The 18,551-nt window shown below is 49.7% G+C and overlaps 7 protein-coding genes across 7 annotated transcripts; 3 read left to right on the forward strand and 4 right to left on the reverse strand.

Annotated features, from left to right (window-relative positions):
• Positions 1-44: 44 nt before the first annotated feature.
• Positions 45-842, reverse strand: ACHE_30605A (Ser/Thr protein phosphatase superfamily; the record flags this gene model as incomplete). The annotated part of the gene is made up of 1 exon (XM_043277241.1): positions 45-842. The coding sequence occupies one exon, from the start codon at positions 840-842 to the stop codon at positions 45-47; it is 798 nt and encodes a 265-aa protein (XP_043135140.1).
• A 544-nt stretch (positions 843-1,386) lies between these two features.
• Positions 1,387-2,944, forward strand: ACHE_30606S (senescence-associated domain-containing protein; the record flags this gene model as incomplete). The annotated part of the gene is made up of 2 exons (XM_043277243.1): positions 1,387-2,002; positions 2,061-2,944. The coding sequence occupies 2 exons, from the start codon at positions 1,387-1,389 to the stop codon at positions 2,942-2,944; spliced, it is 1,500 nt and encodes a 499-aa protein (XP_043135141.1).
• A 232-nt stretch (positions 2,945-3,176) lies between these two features.
• ACHE_30607A (GFA family protein) lies at positions 3,177-3,774 on the reverse strand (the record flags this gene model as incomplete). Its single annotated transcript, XM_043277244.1, has 4 exons — positions 3,177-3,350; positions 3,430-3,539; positions 3,590-3,618; positions 3,692-3,774. The coding sequence occupies 4 exons, from the start codon at positions 3,772-3,774 to the stop codon at positions 3,177-3,179; spliced, it is 396 nt and encodes a 131-aa protein (XP_043135142.1).
• A 4,261-nt stretch (positions 3,775-8,035) lies between these two features.
• On the reverse strand, positions 8,036-8,257 carry ACHE_30608A (uncharacterized protein; the record flags this gene model as incomplete). The annotated part of the gene is made up of 1 exon (XM_043277245.1): positions 8,036-8,257. One exon carries the CDS (start codon positions 8,255-8,257, stop codon positions 8,036-8,038), a length of 222 nt encoding a protein of 73 aa, XP_043135143.1.
• A 58-nt stretch (positions 8,258-8,315) lies between these two features.
• On the forward strand, positions 8,316-8,486 carry ACHE_30609S (uncharacterized protein; the record flags this gene model as incomplete). The annotated part of the gene is made up of 1 exon (XM_043277246.1): positions 8,316-8,486. One exon carries the CDS (start codon positions 8,316-8,318, stop codon positions 8,484-8,486), a length of 171 nt encoding a protein of 56 aa, XP_043135144.1.
• A 2,512-nt stretch (positions 8,487-10,998) lies between these two features.
• On the forward strand, positions 10,999-14,213 carry ACHE_30610S (putative serine/threonine protein kinase (Kin4); the record flags this gene model as incomplete). Its single annotated transcript, XM_043277247.1, has 3 exons — positions 10,999-12,279; positions 12,336-12,630; positions 12,685-14,213. 3 exons carry the CDS (start codon positions 10,999-11,001, stop codon positions 14,211-14,213), a joined length of 3,105 nt encoding a protein of 1,034 aa, XP_043135145.1.
• Positions 14,214-16,183: 1,970 nt separating this feature from the next.
• Positions 16,184-16,567, reverse strand: ACHE_30611A (uncharacterized protein; the record flags this gene model as incomplete). Its single annotated transcript, XM_043277248.1, has 1 exon — positions 16,184-16,567. The coding sequence occupies one exon, from the start codon at positions 16,565-16,567 to the stop codon at positions 16,184-16,186; it is 384 nt and encodes a 127-aa protein (XP_043135146.1).
• Positions 16,568-18,551: the final 1,984 nt, after the last annotated feature.

Here is an 18,551-nt window from a genome sequence, read left to right on the forward strand (position 1 = left end):
CAGAGTGGCGGGTGAAAGGATTGTACTACGGACGGACTCTTATCTCACATGCTAATCACCTTCTCCAGGTCGAACTCCTTCGCCTGCGAAAAATAATACCCCCGCTGATTCGCAACCACCCTCGTCCCTGTTCGCTCCTCCACAAAATCACAGTTATAGTGCGTGTGGCCAAACGCCCAGGCACATACCTGCTCAGCCTTCCAACACTCCTCGTCGGTCAGATCAGTCGCAAAAGCAGAGGATATGGGACTATTCTTATGGGCAGGATCAGCCGCACGGGGATCGCGAGCAATCGGGCTATGATGGGTGAAGACCACAATCTTGCGGCGGGGATCTGTTCGGACAATCTCAGAGACCTGGTCGTTGAGCCATGCTAGGTCCGCTTGATGGGAAGCAGAGTGGTCCTCAACGGTCCAGTCTTCGATTTGGTAGAAGTCGTTGAGTCCAAAGCTCACTCGTTGCTCTTGGGCTTTGGTGACTCTGGAATAGAGTGTGCAGCCGAGGACGGTGATGTCGGGTGAGAGATGGTACCGCGTCTGGTCTAGGAAGACAAATTCTCCGAGATGTGCGAATTGCTTTCGCTTTCTGACCGCGTCTGAGAATCCTTTCACTTTGGTCCGTACGGTCGGCCAGTTGGAGTGATGCGGTTCGTGGTTGCCCAGTAGGAAAAAGACGATCTGGAATTTGCGCAGTTGTGCTTCGAGGAAGGCGAAGAGGCCATCGTCCTTGACGTTGCCAATATCTCCAAGGAGGGCAAGATAAGGTGCCTTGGGAGGGATGTCGAATAGATCGTAGGCTGTGGGCGTCTCCAAATGGAGGTCAGATAGGATTTGGATGGCCATGTCGCCTTGTATATTCAGCGATTGGAAGATAGCTCTGGTGTGTTGAGAATATCCACGGACTGCTGCCTTGGTAGCGCTGACTGTGTACGTGTGCCGTCACTTGGCACCATAACAGTCGATATTCACCCCAAGTTTCTCTATGATTCTACATCCAACCAGTTTTTGAAGCAACACTCGTGATTCTGAATGGTGAATAACTGTGGCGTTGGGTTTGTGGCGGTGTATATGTTGTGGCGCAGCATCCCCAAAAATGGAGTAGCCTGGGTTTTACATAAGCCATCTTGTTGGATTCTACGCAAGCGCCAAGAACAGTCGCCAACATCTGAGCTGTATCAGGATATATAAAGCTGGTTTGTTGCTCGTAGAATTTGCTACTGTCTAGTCCCTCTCTCTATTGCAGGTTATTTCGCATTGTGCTGGCTATTTTTATCTACCGCTTGTTACCCGCCTAACAACGTCATTACTTCCCCGCGGCGGCACATCTCTACAGTAATTGTTCAATTGTCCCCTGGACATCACACTCAATACATACACTCAATTCACAATGGCTGCCCCCGATCACGATCCTCGATTGCTCTACAGCATCAGCAACATCACCGCATATCACATCCAAAATGGCGAAGAAACCGAACTCACCCCCTCGGGACCCCAGAACCTCTCCCTCCTAATGGTCCCAACGAGCACCGCTCCTCAAGGAAATGGGCCAGCAGAGGAAGATTTCTACCTCCATCTGCACCTCCCCCCGGAGCTCGACCTCGCTCTTCCAGCGACGACCCAGATCTACCACCAACCACCAAGCAGCTACTTGATCCCCCGCTGGGATCTTGGCCCGGACGCGGGCGCGTTCATTCGCATACAGTTTCCTGGAGTCGGGACCGGGCCGGGGAAGGTGTCGCAGGATGATGTGGATACCTTCGAGACAATTCTGGCGCAGTGCACTGCGTTCCTTGAGAGGGCGCCGGCACCTGTTTCCAAGGATCATGCGCCGTATAACCCGGCGGACTTTGCTCCGGGTGAAGGATATGTTTCATCTGGTGCTAAGCCTACTAAGAATGCGCATGGGCAGATTGTGCTGGTCGATGAGGAGGATGGTAGTGTTGTTGGAGAGATGGAGGGGTATGATGTGGTGGAGAGACCTGGTGTCCAGCCGGGGTCGAAGAGTAAGTCACCCCCTCACCTCAGCGCTCAGATCGGGAACAGTAGCTGACGACCCGAAAGGACCCGTTGAAGTCCAACTTCCCCAAGAAGGCGAAGGCAACCAAATCAGCGTCGACAATGCCTCTGAAGAATACCTTCGAATGGCGCGCCATCCGGCCTACAAAAACTCTACGATTGTCCAGTCATCAGCGACAGCGTCTCGTCTGGTTGTCACAGGCTCTTCTTACATCTCCAATGTCTTGACCAGTGGCGCAGAGGGCTTCACCAAGAAGGTCAAGCCCAACCAACAACCCATGACCTTCTCGGACACAACGCACGCGCGCATTCGCAAAATCGGAAACTTCTCCCACGGCGCGGCAGATTTCTCAGCCAAGACGGTTGGCCAGGTGGGCAAGTACGCGCAGAACCTCGGTGCATCCTTGAGTCGGAGAAAGGAAAAGGGCGAGCGAGGCGCCGACTACAAGCCCGGAATGCTCAACAAGTCCATGATCGCCTTTTCCACATTGGCAGACGGTATCGAACAGGGTGCGCGGAACCTCATGACTTCGGGTTCCGCAGCAGCCAGCACCATGGTCACGCATCGCTACGGTCAGGAAGCAGGCTCCGTAGCCGCCAATTTGACGGGTGGTGTCAGGAACGTCGGGTTGGTGTATATCGATGCTTCTGGTGTGAGTCGCAAGGCGCTCTTGAAGTCTGTGGCTAAGGGTATGGTCGTTGGACGCATGAAGGGCGGTCAGCAGGTCGTGGTTGGATCTGGTGACGGTGGTGAGGTTCCATCTGAAGCGGGCGCGGCTGGTCCTTCAGGCACCCGGCCTCAAGGCTCTGGGCTTGGTCTTGATCCTGTTGCCAGACGGCCATCGCCAAACCCTACCCCGCCTCCTGCTTATGGTGCATCAGACACTAGGTCGCTGGGAGGATCGGCTATGGGTGGAGGGAAGCGCTAGCCTAATTTGCTTCAGAATTGGGATACTATGATGTTTTTGTTTACTTAACCAGGCGTGTGGCGTTGGGATTGCGTGTTATAAAATGATAGCTGTCTTCGATCTATTGATACCAGTTCAAACTCTTGAACTTACCATACCCCATCATACTCTATATCTGTATATGGAACCAACACTCCATATTCATTGCACTACAACTCCAAAACTCGCAACCTCAAACCCACAAATAAGACAATCACGCCTGCTCCGCGCCCTCAATCGGCTTAACAAACTCTACCCTCGACCCCGTAAAAACCTCCATACTAGGCGGCGCCAACTCCTCAAACAACATGGCCTTGAAAATCGACATCCCGGGATACTTGGGGCTTTTGCTGAAGATGGGACTGCCGCAGTTTCCGCAGAATTGGCGCTGCACATTGTTCCCTGTATTAGCATAATCCATACACATTGTGTATACAGGAGTTTGTGAGAGAGGGGTGGAGGGGCACCTGAACGCGATTCCCACTTCCCGTGTCTGCATCCTCGTAGATCTTCAGACTCGCATGGGGGTCGTTGATGTTGGCGAAGGAGTCATCGACGGCATAGTTTATCGAGAAGGCTTCATTTAGTCAACATCTATACATTCCTGATTTACATGGAGAAACTCACGACCACCGCCTGCTTTAGTACAATTGCGACTAAGTCAATCAAAAAAAAAAAAAAAAAAATAAGCTACAACATGCATATCCACGGACAGGGGTATGTATATACCAATGACAAATCAAAGTATTCGGCGGCTGTTCGTTCAGCGAGACCTGGATGTTTCCGCAGTTGCAGGTACCTTTGAAGGACATTTTCCTTGTTCTTCGACTAGTTTGAGAGAATTGAAGGGAATAGCAAGTGAATAGAACTGAGATAGATCAAATAAAATAAAAGAGGCTCCGTGTTGGATTAATCGACGGTTGTGGAGCTGTTTCCTTTTTGACGCAGGAATTACGGAGCGCGGAAGAGTTTCCGATATATAACTACTAACTAGCACAAATACTTCGGGGTCAGTACCTATGGATAATGAATGATGCTTGGAGAGTAACTATGATAAAACGGATTTATACATATCATTTCTTCATGTTGTTTCCTGACACCTTATACAAACATGCCACAAATGCAATCCCCAGCCCACACTTAACCAGGATGGTGGGTGCCCTTTGCTCGCCATCAGTTGAAGCACAAGCAAATGCAAGCCTCAATGGTGAGTGTAAATCCAGTAACATTGGCTAAGCCGTCCATGCTTTGACAATATAGGGACGCTTTTGTATAGAAGTTGTCCACGTTGTCCCTGTGTATTTCAATCAACTCATAGAGATTATACGCTCTGTCAATTGGATGGAGTAAGATTAGTTGAGAAGGGGGCTGAGACCAGGTAGAATCCGACGATATGTTTAATAGTCCTAATGGGCCGAACTTAGATCCGATTGTATTAGTCCCATCGATTTCCACTCTGTACTTTGTACATGAATGACCATCGCTACATCTCCATATCACTCGGCGAGATTGCTTCACGGCGCTCCTTTGGCCGATCCAACGTACTTCCAGAAGTGTCGAGGTCAACCCATGTATCTCGATTGGCTTCTCGCAATTCAGACACGGTTCCGTAACCTTTCCAGTCAACCAGCCGTCTGGGATTTTATGGATCCGCATGGTTCTCTGTTATGGTTAGAGTCTTGGTAGGTATTCGGGTTCAAGAAAACCTGGATTACTTAGAAGTTTGCCATGTTGACTAGCTGGGCTACTAGAGCGAGTTGATGAAAGGGGAGAGGATCTACGGGGTGTGGAAGATCAATCTATATCTTTTGTAGTTATATGACTCAGATGTGGTTTCCTCAGGCCTTTCTATCACTTCTAACATACCTCAGTACAGAGTACTACTCTGGGCTATGCACTGGTACCTGTATCGTACGAGCGTCATTTATTGGCCAAAAGGCCCACATGGCGAGAAATGGGACGTGCCGCGTTTCAGTGGGTCGAGCATAGTTTAATTTGGAGTCCATAGAGCTTTCTGTTCAAGGTATGTTATCCATTAACACGCGCCAATGACTATGGAGGTATCTAATCATAGAAAATACTGCAACAGAATACCACTGGCCAACCTCCTCCTCGCAAGTATCCTAGCAGGTACGCTGCAGGGGAAACCACGTGACCATATCACGAAAAGGGTAATCAAAGAATAATATCTGCCGACCAATCACGACGAGTACTGCCATTAAAACCCAGCCAATTGGGCACTGCAGCAGAATTAGCTTCCGCTGGCCGTGCTTCCAGGATGGCAGGAATGTACGGGCTGTACGGACAGGTACGGACACTCTACGATACTCAGCGATACTTGAAGCGAGGAATCAACTACCATGTATTCTGTACAATGAGTGTATGTATGACCGTTTGACAACGGCGACTTGCAGAATGAAGATCATGGATTCGCCGTTTGCCTGCCTTTGATGAGTACAAAGTACTTGACTAGTTGCGAGGCTAATTTACAAGTAACGTAACCGGTAAGCGAGCGCCGCACGTAAGCGAGCGCCGCACCTATCTATACCCTACTATTTTAAATGCATTTTTAACCACCCAAACACCATTATATTAAAAAAGTTATCTCTGAGGGCAATGGTCTGATCTATGCCCTTCCTGTCCACATTTACTACACTTTGGCAACTTTCGTCTGATTGGCGGAGGTGGTAAAATAGGCCTTGTGGGTGGTCTTGCCGAGGGTGATCTAGGTGGTTCAACTGCCTCAACTGGGGGTTGTATAGCCTCCTGGCACTCCTGGACAGTCATTCCTCCTTCATTTGGTATTCTTCTATTTGATCGAGTGCGTTTCTGCTTCTGCTTTTCATTTGCAGCGCGTAATTGGCCATTTTCATGCGCTAGAAATATAGCGCTATTCATAGCGATTTCACAGCCTTTAACAAGCTGGTTGAGCGCTTGGTTGGTCGGACTGGGTGGGCTTTTTGATCTGCGCTTTAAAAAGGCTTTAATTGAGGATGCCTGCTGTTGTAGTTGAATGAAGTTTTGAGGTGTTTTTGGGGTGAAATGGCTGGCTTGACTTGATCGGCTTCCAGGGCGGCTCCCGGGGGGTGTAGGTGTTTTAAGCTGAATATTTAGCTTATCTAGCACTTGCTGAGGGTTGTATGGTGCTAAACCAGCAGCTGCAAAGCTATTTTGAATGTTCTGGGGCTTAAAAGCTTCCACACGAGCGTTTGGATATGCTGCAAGAAAATCGAGTTTATCAATGTGGTTGATGCGGGCACGCATTTGGTCTTCAACTAGTTGACCATAAGTCCGCTTTAAGACAGCAAAACACCCGATATCGAGGGGCTGTAAAAGATGTGACGAATGTGGTGGCATACAGATTGGAATAATTGAATTTTCAGCGCATACTTGATCGAATTGGGGAGTTAAATGACTCCCATGGCCATCAAGGACTAAAAGTCGATATGTTCCTTGTGTACGGCTTGTTGTCACTGGAATAAAGTGTTTTTGAAGCCACCGAAGCCCGATTTCATCTGTAGTCCACCCATTTTGACTAACTTCGAAGCGCCAGTCCCCTGGAAGATCATCAAACCATCCCTGGATGAGGTTTTTGCCTTTGAAGATAATGCATGGTGGAAGCACCCATCCAGATGCATTGATTGACTCAATAGTAGTCACCCACTCCCGATTTCCAGGCTGTAAAACTGATCGCCGACCATAATACTCTGATCGAGTAACAACTTTCTGTGTTGATGTAAGGCCCATCGCAAAGCCTGTCTCATCAAAGTTGTAGATATCTTCAGATAAGATACCATACTGAATAATTGTCTGTTGAACACAGTCAAACCATTGATGAATCACCTTCAGATCTTCACATTTTGCCCGTTGATAATCATATCTTCGTGAGAAACGTGTCTTGAGCTCTGGTTGTCGATTAATGAAGTTATAAACCCATTTTTCACCGACTGTTTGGATTGGTGATTCCCCACGCTTTGCAAGTAGAAGATTTGCCATATCTCGTACATGCCCTGGCCTAGGCGCTGCTCCACGACGATCCATAGAGAGTATCCATTGTAGAAGCGATTCCTCTTCATTCTGTGTCAATTTATGGTTATTAGCACGCGTGTCTTGACGTTGAGGTCGTCCGGCTAGACGGCGTCGGAGTGTTCGATCTGCTATATTGAATCGACGTGCTGCTTCGCGTATAGAGGTAATTTCTTGTTTTTGAAAAGCCTCAATTGCAAGTAGGACCCTACCCTCTTGCTCAATGGAATCTCGCTTCAATTGAATGCGTTTTGGTGGCATGATAGGTGGTTGAAGGAAGTAGAGTGCGACGCGGGCAACGCGAACGCGTTAGGTGCGGCGCTCGCTTACGTGCGGCGCTCGCTTACCGGTTACGTTAACTACTGAATCCTGCAGCCACCTGAATTCTCAGGCATCGTATTACGGCTCAGCCTCATGAAAGTGTCGGATTTCCCAGCTGAGCGCTACATTAAATACTTGACTCTCCCCGCTACAAATCCAGTACGAGGATGATTTTCTCTAGGCGACTATCGCTTACTCCAGATTTCCTTTTTTTTTTTTTGTTCATCCTTCTCCCTGGTATTACTTTCAGTGACAGAACTCCATAACGTGATCTTCTAATTGACTTTTTCTTTTACTTTTTTTTTCACTCCCTCTCCTATCATGTCAGATTTGGGACCTCCCTACGGCTACCCTCTTCGCCGCAACGGCACCTGTCTCAGCACCGAGAATGACTGCGGCGTAACCTGGGGTCCCTGGCACCGATGCTGTCCCTCAGCTGCCTCCTGTGCCGATGATTGTTGTCCGGAGGGCGTAAACTGCGAGCAACGCATCGGACAAGACCCCCATTGTGCCAACGGCACGGCCACGCTCTACCGGGCCAAGGGTAGTGAAAACGACAGCCCAGCATCTGGTTATTTCTGCTGTGTTGCAAGCGCATAAGGGTTTCAAGACGATCGGACCTATGTCGGATGTGCGGATTCGTATGATTCATTTAAGGCGAATGATTCGTATACGTTGGCATCGTTGATTAGTTCGGCTACTCCATGTGTGTTTTCTCCCTTTTGTCTATGCGGTGTGCATTCCAGGTCTAATCTTAGGTTCAGCTAGCACGAGTGTCACGATTTCATCGACATCGATATCGACATCAACATCCGCAGCTACTCCTACATCCGATTCAGACTCATCGTCATCTTCCTCTTCTTCTACCAATACCGGCGCCATCGCTGGCGGTGTCGTCGGTGGCGTCGTCGGAGCTGCACTGATACTCGCGCTTCTATGGTTCTTCATCCATCGTCGTCGGAAGGCTGCTGCTGCTGCTGCTGCTGCACCCCCGGTAGCACCACAAATGGCATCTGGGCCACATATGACTGGAGACCTGGGGTACGTGCCCTGGGCACAGGCTCCACAGCGGAGGATACAGGAGTTGCAGGATACCAAGCAGCAGCAGCAGCCGGTGCAGGAGCTCGAGGGTAATTCAGAGCACCAGGTTCATGAGCTGCCGGCTAATCATCGGTGATGATGGGGAAGTGTCTTGATTTCTTTATTTGATATCATTCGGGGGAGATGTTTAGAATGATGGATGGAGTACATGGAGCTATTGATGGGTCACGACTCAGCTCGGAATAATAGTCAAATTGGTTATCGCGTGTTCACTGTAAGTAATATAGAGATATCACTCACTCATCGTCTTCTGTTCCAACTTGACCATGGTACCAATGATGTGGTGGTGCCGAAATATATAACTGCCGTGAGACAGGATTGATTGACACTTGACGTGTCCTGGATGGAACGATAACTATAAACCCCACCTGCTCCTGTCATGAAGAATCATTGGAAGATGGATAGAAGAGCCGATGACTAAATATATACACCCGCAGACCCATTGCCGCCGCAAGAACCATGGTTGCGCGGTGGTACTATTAGGTGCAACCCCTGGATTGATATTAATCTGGAGGGAAATTCTGTACTATTCTGTACGAAAGATGGATGATTCTGTAGGAGGGAATATATGAGTATATTGTAGGGATAGATGAATATGGAGATGGAGGAATAGACTCGGAGAATTGGGAGGTTGGTTCGGGATAGTGCTGATTATCAATTGAATAATTGCTCCAGGGACCGAAATTGATACGTCCCTTGTCTGGGGAGGGGAACTCAGGTACTACCATGGAACACCAGGAACCCCCATGGATCAACAAGAGCATATGTACTTGTATTCAGGATGTTAGAGAACTGCGCACTGTGCACTGTGTACAATTGTGTACGTAGAGACAGTAAAAAACCCGCTGAATACGGCAAATGAGGATCGCCGCAGTGCACAACCCCAGAGGCTCAAAGCGAGTCGGTTCGAAACAGTCAGTCCCCCTGTTGATTTGGTTATTTTTGTCCACACGTTTAACTGCATAGAAAGAGACCACAAATAACGATTTCATTTTTTTTTTTCTTTAATAAGTAGTTAAGAACAGTAAGGGCGACTCGAGGAGTAGAATCGAGTGACACGGTGGCAGTCACTGGACGCTGGGAATTATCATCGTCGTCGTAGCAGCAGTTAGTTAGAGTAAGAGCTAAGCTAGACTACAGCAATAGAGGGTCTCCCGTTTTCGTCTCCCCTCTTCCTCTTCCGCGCCCTCTCTTCATTTCCTCTTTCTCTCTCTCTTTTCTCTCTTCTTTCTTCTCTTTCTTCCTCTTTTTCTCATTATTCAGTTTCAAAAACTGTTCTATTTTTTTTCTCTCTTCCTTTTGTTTTCTTTTTTTTTGTTGTTGTTCTCTTTCCTTTCCCTTTAATCTCGTTTTTTCCTTTCTCTTCCCTCTTCGGGTCTTCCTCCGCCGCCCGCCGCTCCTCTCCGTCTTCCTCTTCCCTACTACGGAGTAATCGACTACTCTCCCTCTCGCCGACCGGGTCGCTTTTTCTTCCGTCTCTGTTTCTAATACGCAGGTCTCTGTTGCTCCTTCGGGGAATCCTTTACAAACAGAACAAACGATCGAGTTCAATTCGAGATTCGTTCCTCCCTCCGTGCGCCTCCCACCTCCCCCCTTTATCGCTGCCCGTCGATCATGATCCTATACGCGGTACACTCTCGACCTCAATTCCTGCAGCAGTGCTAAACGCTGGTCTCGACGACAGCTACTCGAAGAAACAGTTTTGAAAATAATCCAATACGATCCATAGTCGCGTGCCGAGGCATCTCGCTCCAAAAGAGTCAGTCGATCGGTCAAGAGAAGAGGTTGTGAACGACGAGTCGCAGTAGTTACTGCAGTGCAGCTATCCTGTTGACTTCTCTTCTCTTTATCTCTTGATTTGAAAAAAAAAAATAGAAAGAAATTTCTATAATAAAGGTGCGTCTTCGACTGGCGAAGTCCACGCGTTTGATTCTTGGTTTCTAGCTCCCCTGTTTACTCCGTACTTTATATGAATTTCTTTTGCATCAATGGTTTTTCTTTTTTCTCGAGTATTTGGAAGCATGCACTTGCTCTCCGATCACAATCCACGACTAACTTGTTTTGCATCACAGCTCTGGCAGCAGAGAACAACGATTGCGATCGCAATACAACCTCCCTCATAAAAAAAAATAAACCATCAACTCTCAGAAAAACATCAACAGACAATAACCCTCAGGAGGGCTATTTTTTGTTGTTTGCTGTTTTCCTTTGTCGTGTCATAACTTGACCCGCTCATTGCGATTGCTCAAACGAACCGAAATAACGATCGCCCGTCCATTTATAGCTTCACGAGGTGTTGTTTCGGACCGTCACGCAGGAGTTCCTTTGGTAACTCGCTTGCGCCTTCAATAACACGAAGGTATGTCCCAATCTGTTCCCTGATGCAAACGCTCCCCTTGGCTGTACCTTCTACATCTGCGCTTGCAATTCTGGTTTTCGCTGTTTCATTATGCGCTGTACTGCACGGGTCTTCGCAGCTGTCGCGGCGCTCCATTGGTCACTCGCCTCCATCTTGAAACCTCGGCGCTAAATCTTCTTCAGCCTTCCTCCGTTCCGGTCCAGCAACGGCTTCATCCTCTTTATCGGCTATGAGCGAAAACCCTCGTCCACAGTCTCTGCCGCCGTCGACACATGCAGCCTCAGCCTCGTCCTCTGCGGCGCCTGCGCCCGGCCAGAGCAGCGCGCATCGCCCAATTTATCCCGATTTGTTAGGCGGCCCCCCAGTTCCGCCTCCAAGAACCTCGTCCCATCGCAGCCACCGCACTTCTCCGCCCTCAGAGAAAGGGTCGGGATCCCGGCATTCCCAACAGCGTTCTGACTCTGGGCGGCACCATGCTACCACTGCTTCTTCGTCGGACCCGTCGAAGAGAGCCAGTTGGACACCAGGGGCCCCCGTTTCCCCGTCGACCTCAGCCAACGCGTCTATCATGGAGACCATTCCTTCTCAGGGGACTCTAGTGAAGGAGTCGAGTACCGTGATCAATCAAGTACTTGTCAGTGATCCGTCGGTGGATATCGAGCGGGAGCAGGTGCGACAATCGGGGCAATCTGAGGAGTCCAGCAAGGGTGCCCAGTCCAGTAGTGGCCTGGGTTTGGTTGGGAGTGAAGGTGTAGATGATGGTGGCCGTGGCGGACTACGTAGTCGACATGACTATAATGGCAACTCGACCAAGCGGAAAGAAATAACCTTTGGCCAGTATGTTCTCGGGCAGACGCTGGGTGAAGGTGAATTCGGCAAGGTCAAGCTGGGTTGGAAGAGAGATGGCACCATCCAGGTGGCCATCAAGCTTATTCGAAGGGAGGTGCTCGGCTCGAATCCTACCAGACTTCCGAAGATCTACCGGGAGATTTCGATTCTCCGCGACCTCTCACATCCGAACATCGTTCGTCTTCACGAAATGGTGGAAACCGACCGTCACATTGGCATTATCATGGAGTATGCGTCCGGAGGGGAACTGTTCGATCACATCCTGAACAATCGGTATTTGAAGGATAATTCTGCGCGCCGTTTGTTTGCGCAGCTCGTCTCTGGTGTTGGTTATCTGCACAAGAAAGGCATCGTGCATCGTGACCTGAAGCTCGAAAACTTGCTGCTCGATCGCAATCGCAATATCATCATCACAGACTTTGGGTTCGCCAACACATTCGACCCGGTGGATGAACTCAGTGAGGAGATCGAGTACAATTTGACAAACAAGAACTTTGTGAAGAGGATGCAACTGGACAAGACCAATGCCAAGGGAATGCGAAGAGGTGATCTCATGCAGACAAGCTGTGGAAGTCCGTGCTATGCTGCTCCAGAACTCGTCGTGAGCGATTCGTTATACACGGGACGCAAGGTTGACGTCTGGAGTTGTGGTGTTATTCTGGTACGTACAAAAGCAAAAAGAATTGACCTTCGACTTGCTAACACATGGGGCATTAGTATGCGATGCTTGCAGGATATCTTCCCTTTGACGACGACCCGGCAAACCCGGATGGTGACAACATCAATTTGTTGTATAAATACATCGTCACAACTCCCCTGACATTCCCCGAATACGTGACCCCACATGCGCGCGACCTGTTGCGGCGGATACTGGTACCTGATCCACGGAAACGAGCCGACCTATTTGAGGTCGCCCGTCACAGCTGGCTCAGCGAATTCTCCCACATCGTGTCGCACATCACCAGCAGTACCACCCAGGTCGCCGAAATTGCCAATACCACCATTCCGCAAGGTATGTATAGCTTGCTCTTTTTCTTCAATGTTCATTTTACTGACAACTGTTCAGAAGAACAAAAAGAGCCATCGCTGGCGCGCAGTGCATCAGTCAGAGAACCCCCGAAATCCTACAACAGTCCCGTTCCTACCGTGGGCGGTCTCGCCCACCACTCCGGGGACGTCTCGCACGACCAGCAGTCCGACAAGTCCAAGACCTCGCGGGATGCCAAGCGGAGAACAGTCCAGGTCGAATATGTTGCCCCTCAATCTCAGACCGTCCGAGGAGAGACTCCTACTGCACGGAATTCCGTCGCTTCGAATACGACCCCAACAGAGGCCACGCACGCTGCGGCTGCTGCGGCTGGAGCCGCGGCGCCCCAAGAGGAGGTGTCCGCAGAGCAGAGCACCAGGGCTGGAGAATCGAACGCGGCGGAAACTGGGGGCAGCACAGCGGTCACGGGGCCATCCCAGCCTCCGATGCCACAATACACGCGGCCGACCACGGGTGGTTCGATGGCCTCTTTCAATGCCGGCCGACTACCATCACGGGGTTCTTATGGCCAACCTGTGGCTCCTACGGTTGCGGCAACCAATGCTCAAGGTCGTCTCGCACAACCTACAAACAAGCCATATGTGATCTCCGCACCTGTTCCTCAAGATCCAATACACGCTGCTACTAAGTCCATTGGGCGGCCCAGCGCTCAGCAATATCCATCCAGATTCAATATCACCCCTCGCCAAGAGGCACCCAAGGGCCACAAACGGTCGAACACAATCTCGGGGATTGGAGAAAGACTTTTTGGCCGATCTGGGTCCATTTTCGGTGGCCGCGGTACGCAGCCGGGTGGTGCTCGCCAAAGGAATAGCAGGCGCTACCCGCCTACCAGCATGAAAGAACCATTCCCAAGTGATAATAACACGAGAATCTCTGTGGATTCTCGACGCTCAGGCACTCTTGGGCCGAACCGCAAGTATGGCGAGTCGAGTGGAGAGAGCAGGCCTCGTCGATTCTCGCTTTTACCTGCGTCTTTCTCGCTGAAAGGTTTTGGTTCGTCGAGTAGGTCGCAAACCCCGGACAATGATTCGCAAGGAAGTCGCATCAATGTCAGCAATCGCGTCCAGCAGCAACCATCGACTGGTGCTTTAGGATCCCGCTCCCGCGCGGCCAGCTCTGGGACTCAGGATGCGATCAATTCGATCACAGAGGGACCATCGGATGAGGTCTTCACCAACGATGCATCAGTCAACTACCAGGCTCACATCGACCAGCAGTTTGCGGCCTTACATGGGTCACAATCTGTTGGCTATCAGCCCACGTCCTACAGCGGCGCATCGATCGAGCAAATGTATCCTCATCAGCAATACGCGCAGCACCCGTACGCCAATAATTCAGCCCCCAGTTACTTAGATGGCCATAATGAGAATGCCCCCCGGCAGTCGATGCAAGGCAACCGACGAGGAACTGGTATCCTCCAGAAGAACCGCAAGTTTGCCGATGCCTATGAGTATGAGCATCATCCTGGCAGCTCAGGAGCAGCGAGGAAAGTCATGGACTTTTTCCGTCGGCGAGCCAAGTCTCGTGTTGGCGATGATCGGTAGACTCGATTAATTGTACATGCTCTTTCGCATTGCTTCGAATTCTTAACTCTCTTCGGGTTGAGTACCCTGGCGGCGTCCAACACTCCTGCGACTCCTCCGTGAGGACAGATTGAGCAATACACCTCGAACGCGTTGACGTTGGAAGGAGGATTAAGTGACTCTTTTTCAGTATGGAAGGAAAAGAGCAAAGAGGATAATTGGATACCCTTCTCTCTCTCGTGATACCCCAACAGCATACGTCCTCCCCTGCTTGCAGCGATCGGTTTGTCCTGTTATTGTACCCCGCGACCGTTTGATCCCGCATACATATTGATTTATCTAGCATGTTATCCATTTCATTTCCTTTGTGGTCAATAAATTCCTATCTCTTGTTCGTCTGTTCAAATATTGTGTGTTTACTGTCATTATACTGGTTGCAAAGTGGTCTGTTTCGTTTGCTTTGCTTTCTCTTCTCAAGCCCTATTTTGTTTTTTTCTTTCTAGCATTTTTTCTTCATGGGAGGATGCATTTCTTTTTTCTCCCCTTTACATTCTTCTCATTCTTATATCCCAGTTTCGAATTTCTTGAGGATAATTTAATTTCCATTACTTACTGGTGATTATACTTGCATTTGAGTTTTCGAAGTATACCACTGTCGTCGTTTCGTTGTCGGTTCGGTTGTCGGTTGTCTGATTGAATCGTTTTTAATACAATGTGGTCCAGAGGTACAGGGCGTAGAGTAGATACATATTACCTTAATATAATGTAATTACACGGATAAATCTTCGATTGAGTTTGCATTCGCTTATTCTGCAGAGTACCTGTAAGCATGTTAAAAGATAGATATCATGTGACAACCACAGCCCGAGGTTCGCGGAAAGCATAGGACAGAAATACCCAAATTGGAAAGCATTTGATGAGCTGTCCCTCGCTACGAGATGAGATGAGACTGTGGGGGGGACCTTGGGACCGCGGTACAAACAATTGTCTGTAGATCTTGCGTCATGGCAGAATTTTCTCTACTTGTACGAAGTACACTACAGATAGGAAAATAAATAAACTGGGAATATCCAGGCATCAACGCCGTTTCCCTTCTTTTAAGCATACCTGTCTTCTTGGCTGTCGTTATCTCTCTTGGCCCATCCTATTCAAGCAACAGGGGCCCAAGTAAAAAGATAAGCCAAGACAGACAGATCCCATTAAGTGTTCAACGTGATCATCGTCTGTGGATGTGATTGGTTAGGAGGGTTATGCGGGATGGTGATCTGGCGATACGGACGGGTTTCAGGAATACAGTACGCGGAGCGGGTTACTTTTTGCTTGTACAGTACGAAGGAGTGTGTACGAGTGCGGGGGCGGAAATATGTAGGATTACAGTCTGTCTAGGGATGAGATAGGAAATTGGTGGTCGTGACTATGTATATGCACTCCTTATGTAGGTGTGTCTGAATTGCTTGTCTTATCAACGTTGCTAATGGGATTACACAGCGCTTTACTCTAAAAACTTACGAGATGTTGATCATGGGTGGATTACTCCCAAGATCTCACCGATGCGGGGTTATTCACCTTTTTCAGATTTAGCATACGGATACATAGTCGTACAGTAATTTCTCGTACAAGTACTGTACAAGTGGCTGGCTGGCTACGATGATCATTGCGCAATACTGCTGATTTGGTCGGATTTATGTATTTGTTCATTCGGCGCTGATATGATGAAGGCCCCGTGGGGCTATGCTATGTACAAGACCGAGACCAAGACTGTCCACTGTCCACTGTCCAACCTGACGATAACTGTAACTGTCCGTCCGTGCATCTATGCATGCTGTGCTGCAAAAAAACCTCACCGGGAGCCGTTTTTGTCTGGACTCTGGGCTCGTCTGGAGATGATGGGTATCGTATCGTTCGTATCATGATGTTGGGTGTGATGTTGCACCGGCCATCCGATGCAATCGAGTAGTGGTTATTAAGAGAAAGAAGGAAAGATGACGAGTTTATTCACTCGAAGCAATCCGGGCCGGAGCATCGTAGCCCAAGAAGAGGAACCCAGCAGGCAGCGGGGACGGCGAGATCGCCTCCGAAGAGCGGGCACGGTTCTCAGGGACCGAGGCGTGGTGAGGGCCAGATTGGGTCGGAGAAAGGACAAGGAATCTGGCAGCGGCATTGCTGTCCACGGAAGAGGAGCTGTCCGAGCGGCCACGGGGTTGCTCAGCGTGGTGAGGACCCGCTTGGGTGGGAGAGAGGACGAGGAAGTTGGAGGACGAGCTGTCGGTGGAGGAGCAGCTGTCGGAGCGGGCTCGAGGGGCGGGGGACCCGTGGGAGGCGGTTTGGATGGGAGAGAGGACGAGGAAGTTGGCGCCGGGGGTGGAGGAGTACATTTTGAGAGTTTGGTAGAGCAAGATTGAGAGGAGAGCTTTATTTTGGTTTGGACTTGTAGTTCTGAGAAAAGAGAGAGAGGGAGAGATGCTTGATGAAGAACAGAAGAAGAAAAACTCCTGGGAATGAGACCCTCTTTATATCTTCAGGACCTGGCCAAGACCGATCACCTCACCGTGGGCTGTCCTTGGGGTATTAGTGAGCAAGATGAATGTGAAATGAAACGGACGTGGGGTCCTTTTCCCCAGAAGAGTTACCGAGCAGTGGACCCCCCGGATGCCCCCTTTCTGGGCAAGTCTTGGCTGGCGATCATCCGCATCATTGCTTGTACAATCAATCACTGCAGGATGTGTATACCCGTGGGGTGTGCTGTAGGCTGTAGCTGCTTGCCGCCAATGTACGGGATTTGTGCTGAACACTTGGAAGTATGCTGTAGACTTCCTCCATCTTCATACAGTACGCAATTCTGGTACTCATGAGAAGGAATCTGCACTCTCCTGATCAGCCACGGCCAAGAAGTCGTCAGTATTTTTAAGATCGATAGCTATGCGCAGTCACCTGACGCTATCTGGTCTGGGCCACTTGGCATTGACTTGGCACATTCTCAGGTTTCAGAGGAGGTCATGTGAGAGAAGTAGGGAGTAGAGATGTCTTGGTGGGAGTACTCCGGAGTATGACAGGCGCAGCACTGCCAGTCGAATACTTAGCGCTTCTTCGTACCTTTGTACCAGCAATAAATCCGAGACAGTCACGTGCTCTGACCTTCCTGCGAGAAAGCGCAACACTAACAGAACGACAGGAACCTCATCTCCTCTTATTATTCCACCTCCAGCTCCATTCTATCCTTTTTCTGCCTTGTGCTTAAGCAAAATAGCAGCGCTGCAGCGGCAAGTCCTTCAGCTGCATACCGGCGCATCCAGTCGATTGTCGCTGACTTGGCGCCTACGCCCGGGCGATTGCTAGCCCTCCGCGCCAATCCCGTCGCGCTCGATTCAAAGCGCCGTACCGGTGCCGCCAAACTGGCTGTGCCAGAGACGCTAGAATGGGTTTTCTCGTTGAATCTTGATTGGCACAATTGCCGCAAGAAGTGTGCCTGGCAGTCTGCCTTTCCAGCTGCAGCTGGTTTTGTCGCTGTCGCTGCAGATAGTTCATAGGTGGAGAGCGGGTTATTTTGCGGCGCTGGAGAAGTCACTGCCTTAGTTCATTCCTGCAATGGATTTGGCGTTCATGTATGCTGTCAGTGTGAACGAACGCTGTGTACCATAGGCGAGTCATTTACACAAGTCGTTCTGCGCCCCATATCCATCGTCCCTGCACTTCATTCAGCTTGCAGATATCACCAACCACTCCATGAGTCAGGCTCATTTCTAGGCAACTTCCGACGGGTGAGAACAAAGGAAGAGAGTTTACTCAGGCATAAAAATGCGCAATGGATTGATCTTCCCGTCCCGAATCCTCCCGTCTCCCGTATCTTATTGACCATCAAAAGTCCGCTGAGGATGTTATGGGGGACAAATACCAACAGAAGGATGAAAAAGGCGCAGTCAATGCAACCTTCCATCACAGCAACTGATGGCTCATCAGTCACATACTACACGGCTTTCTCCGGTCGTTGACATAACGAGGAACGAGATTGGCACGTTCTTGCGGCGTTGATATAACACAACCTTATCAAATTGATAGATGCCGGCAAGGCAGCATGGCGCACATCATAGGGGCTAGGACCCTGGACAGGGTCTAATCGCTACTGCCAATGGTCATTCCCTACTGTTGCGTGACACATTCGGGGAGCGCGGTTCTCGATTGCGGCATTACCCGCAGAGGAGGATGGACAGTGTTGGTTTATGACAATCACTGATTCGATAAACGCGGCTGTTGGTTTCCCTTACTGGCTCAGTGTGACTACACTTGCATGCACATAGATGGGCCATAGATGTCACCAACATGATGTCAAAGCTCCCCCTTACTTACCAAGGCTGTTGATGC

This window comes from Aspergillus chevalieri, chromosome 3, assembly GCF_016861735.1.
Source record: "Aspergillus chevalieri M1 DNA, chromosome 3, nearly complete sequence".
Taxonomy (NCBI): domain Eukaryota; kingdom Fungi; phylum Ascomycota; class Eurotiomycetes; order Eurotiales; family Aspergillaceae; genus Aspergillus; species Aspergillus chevalieri.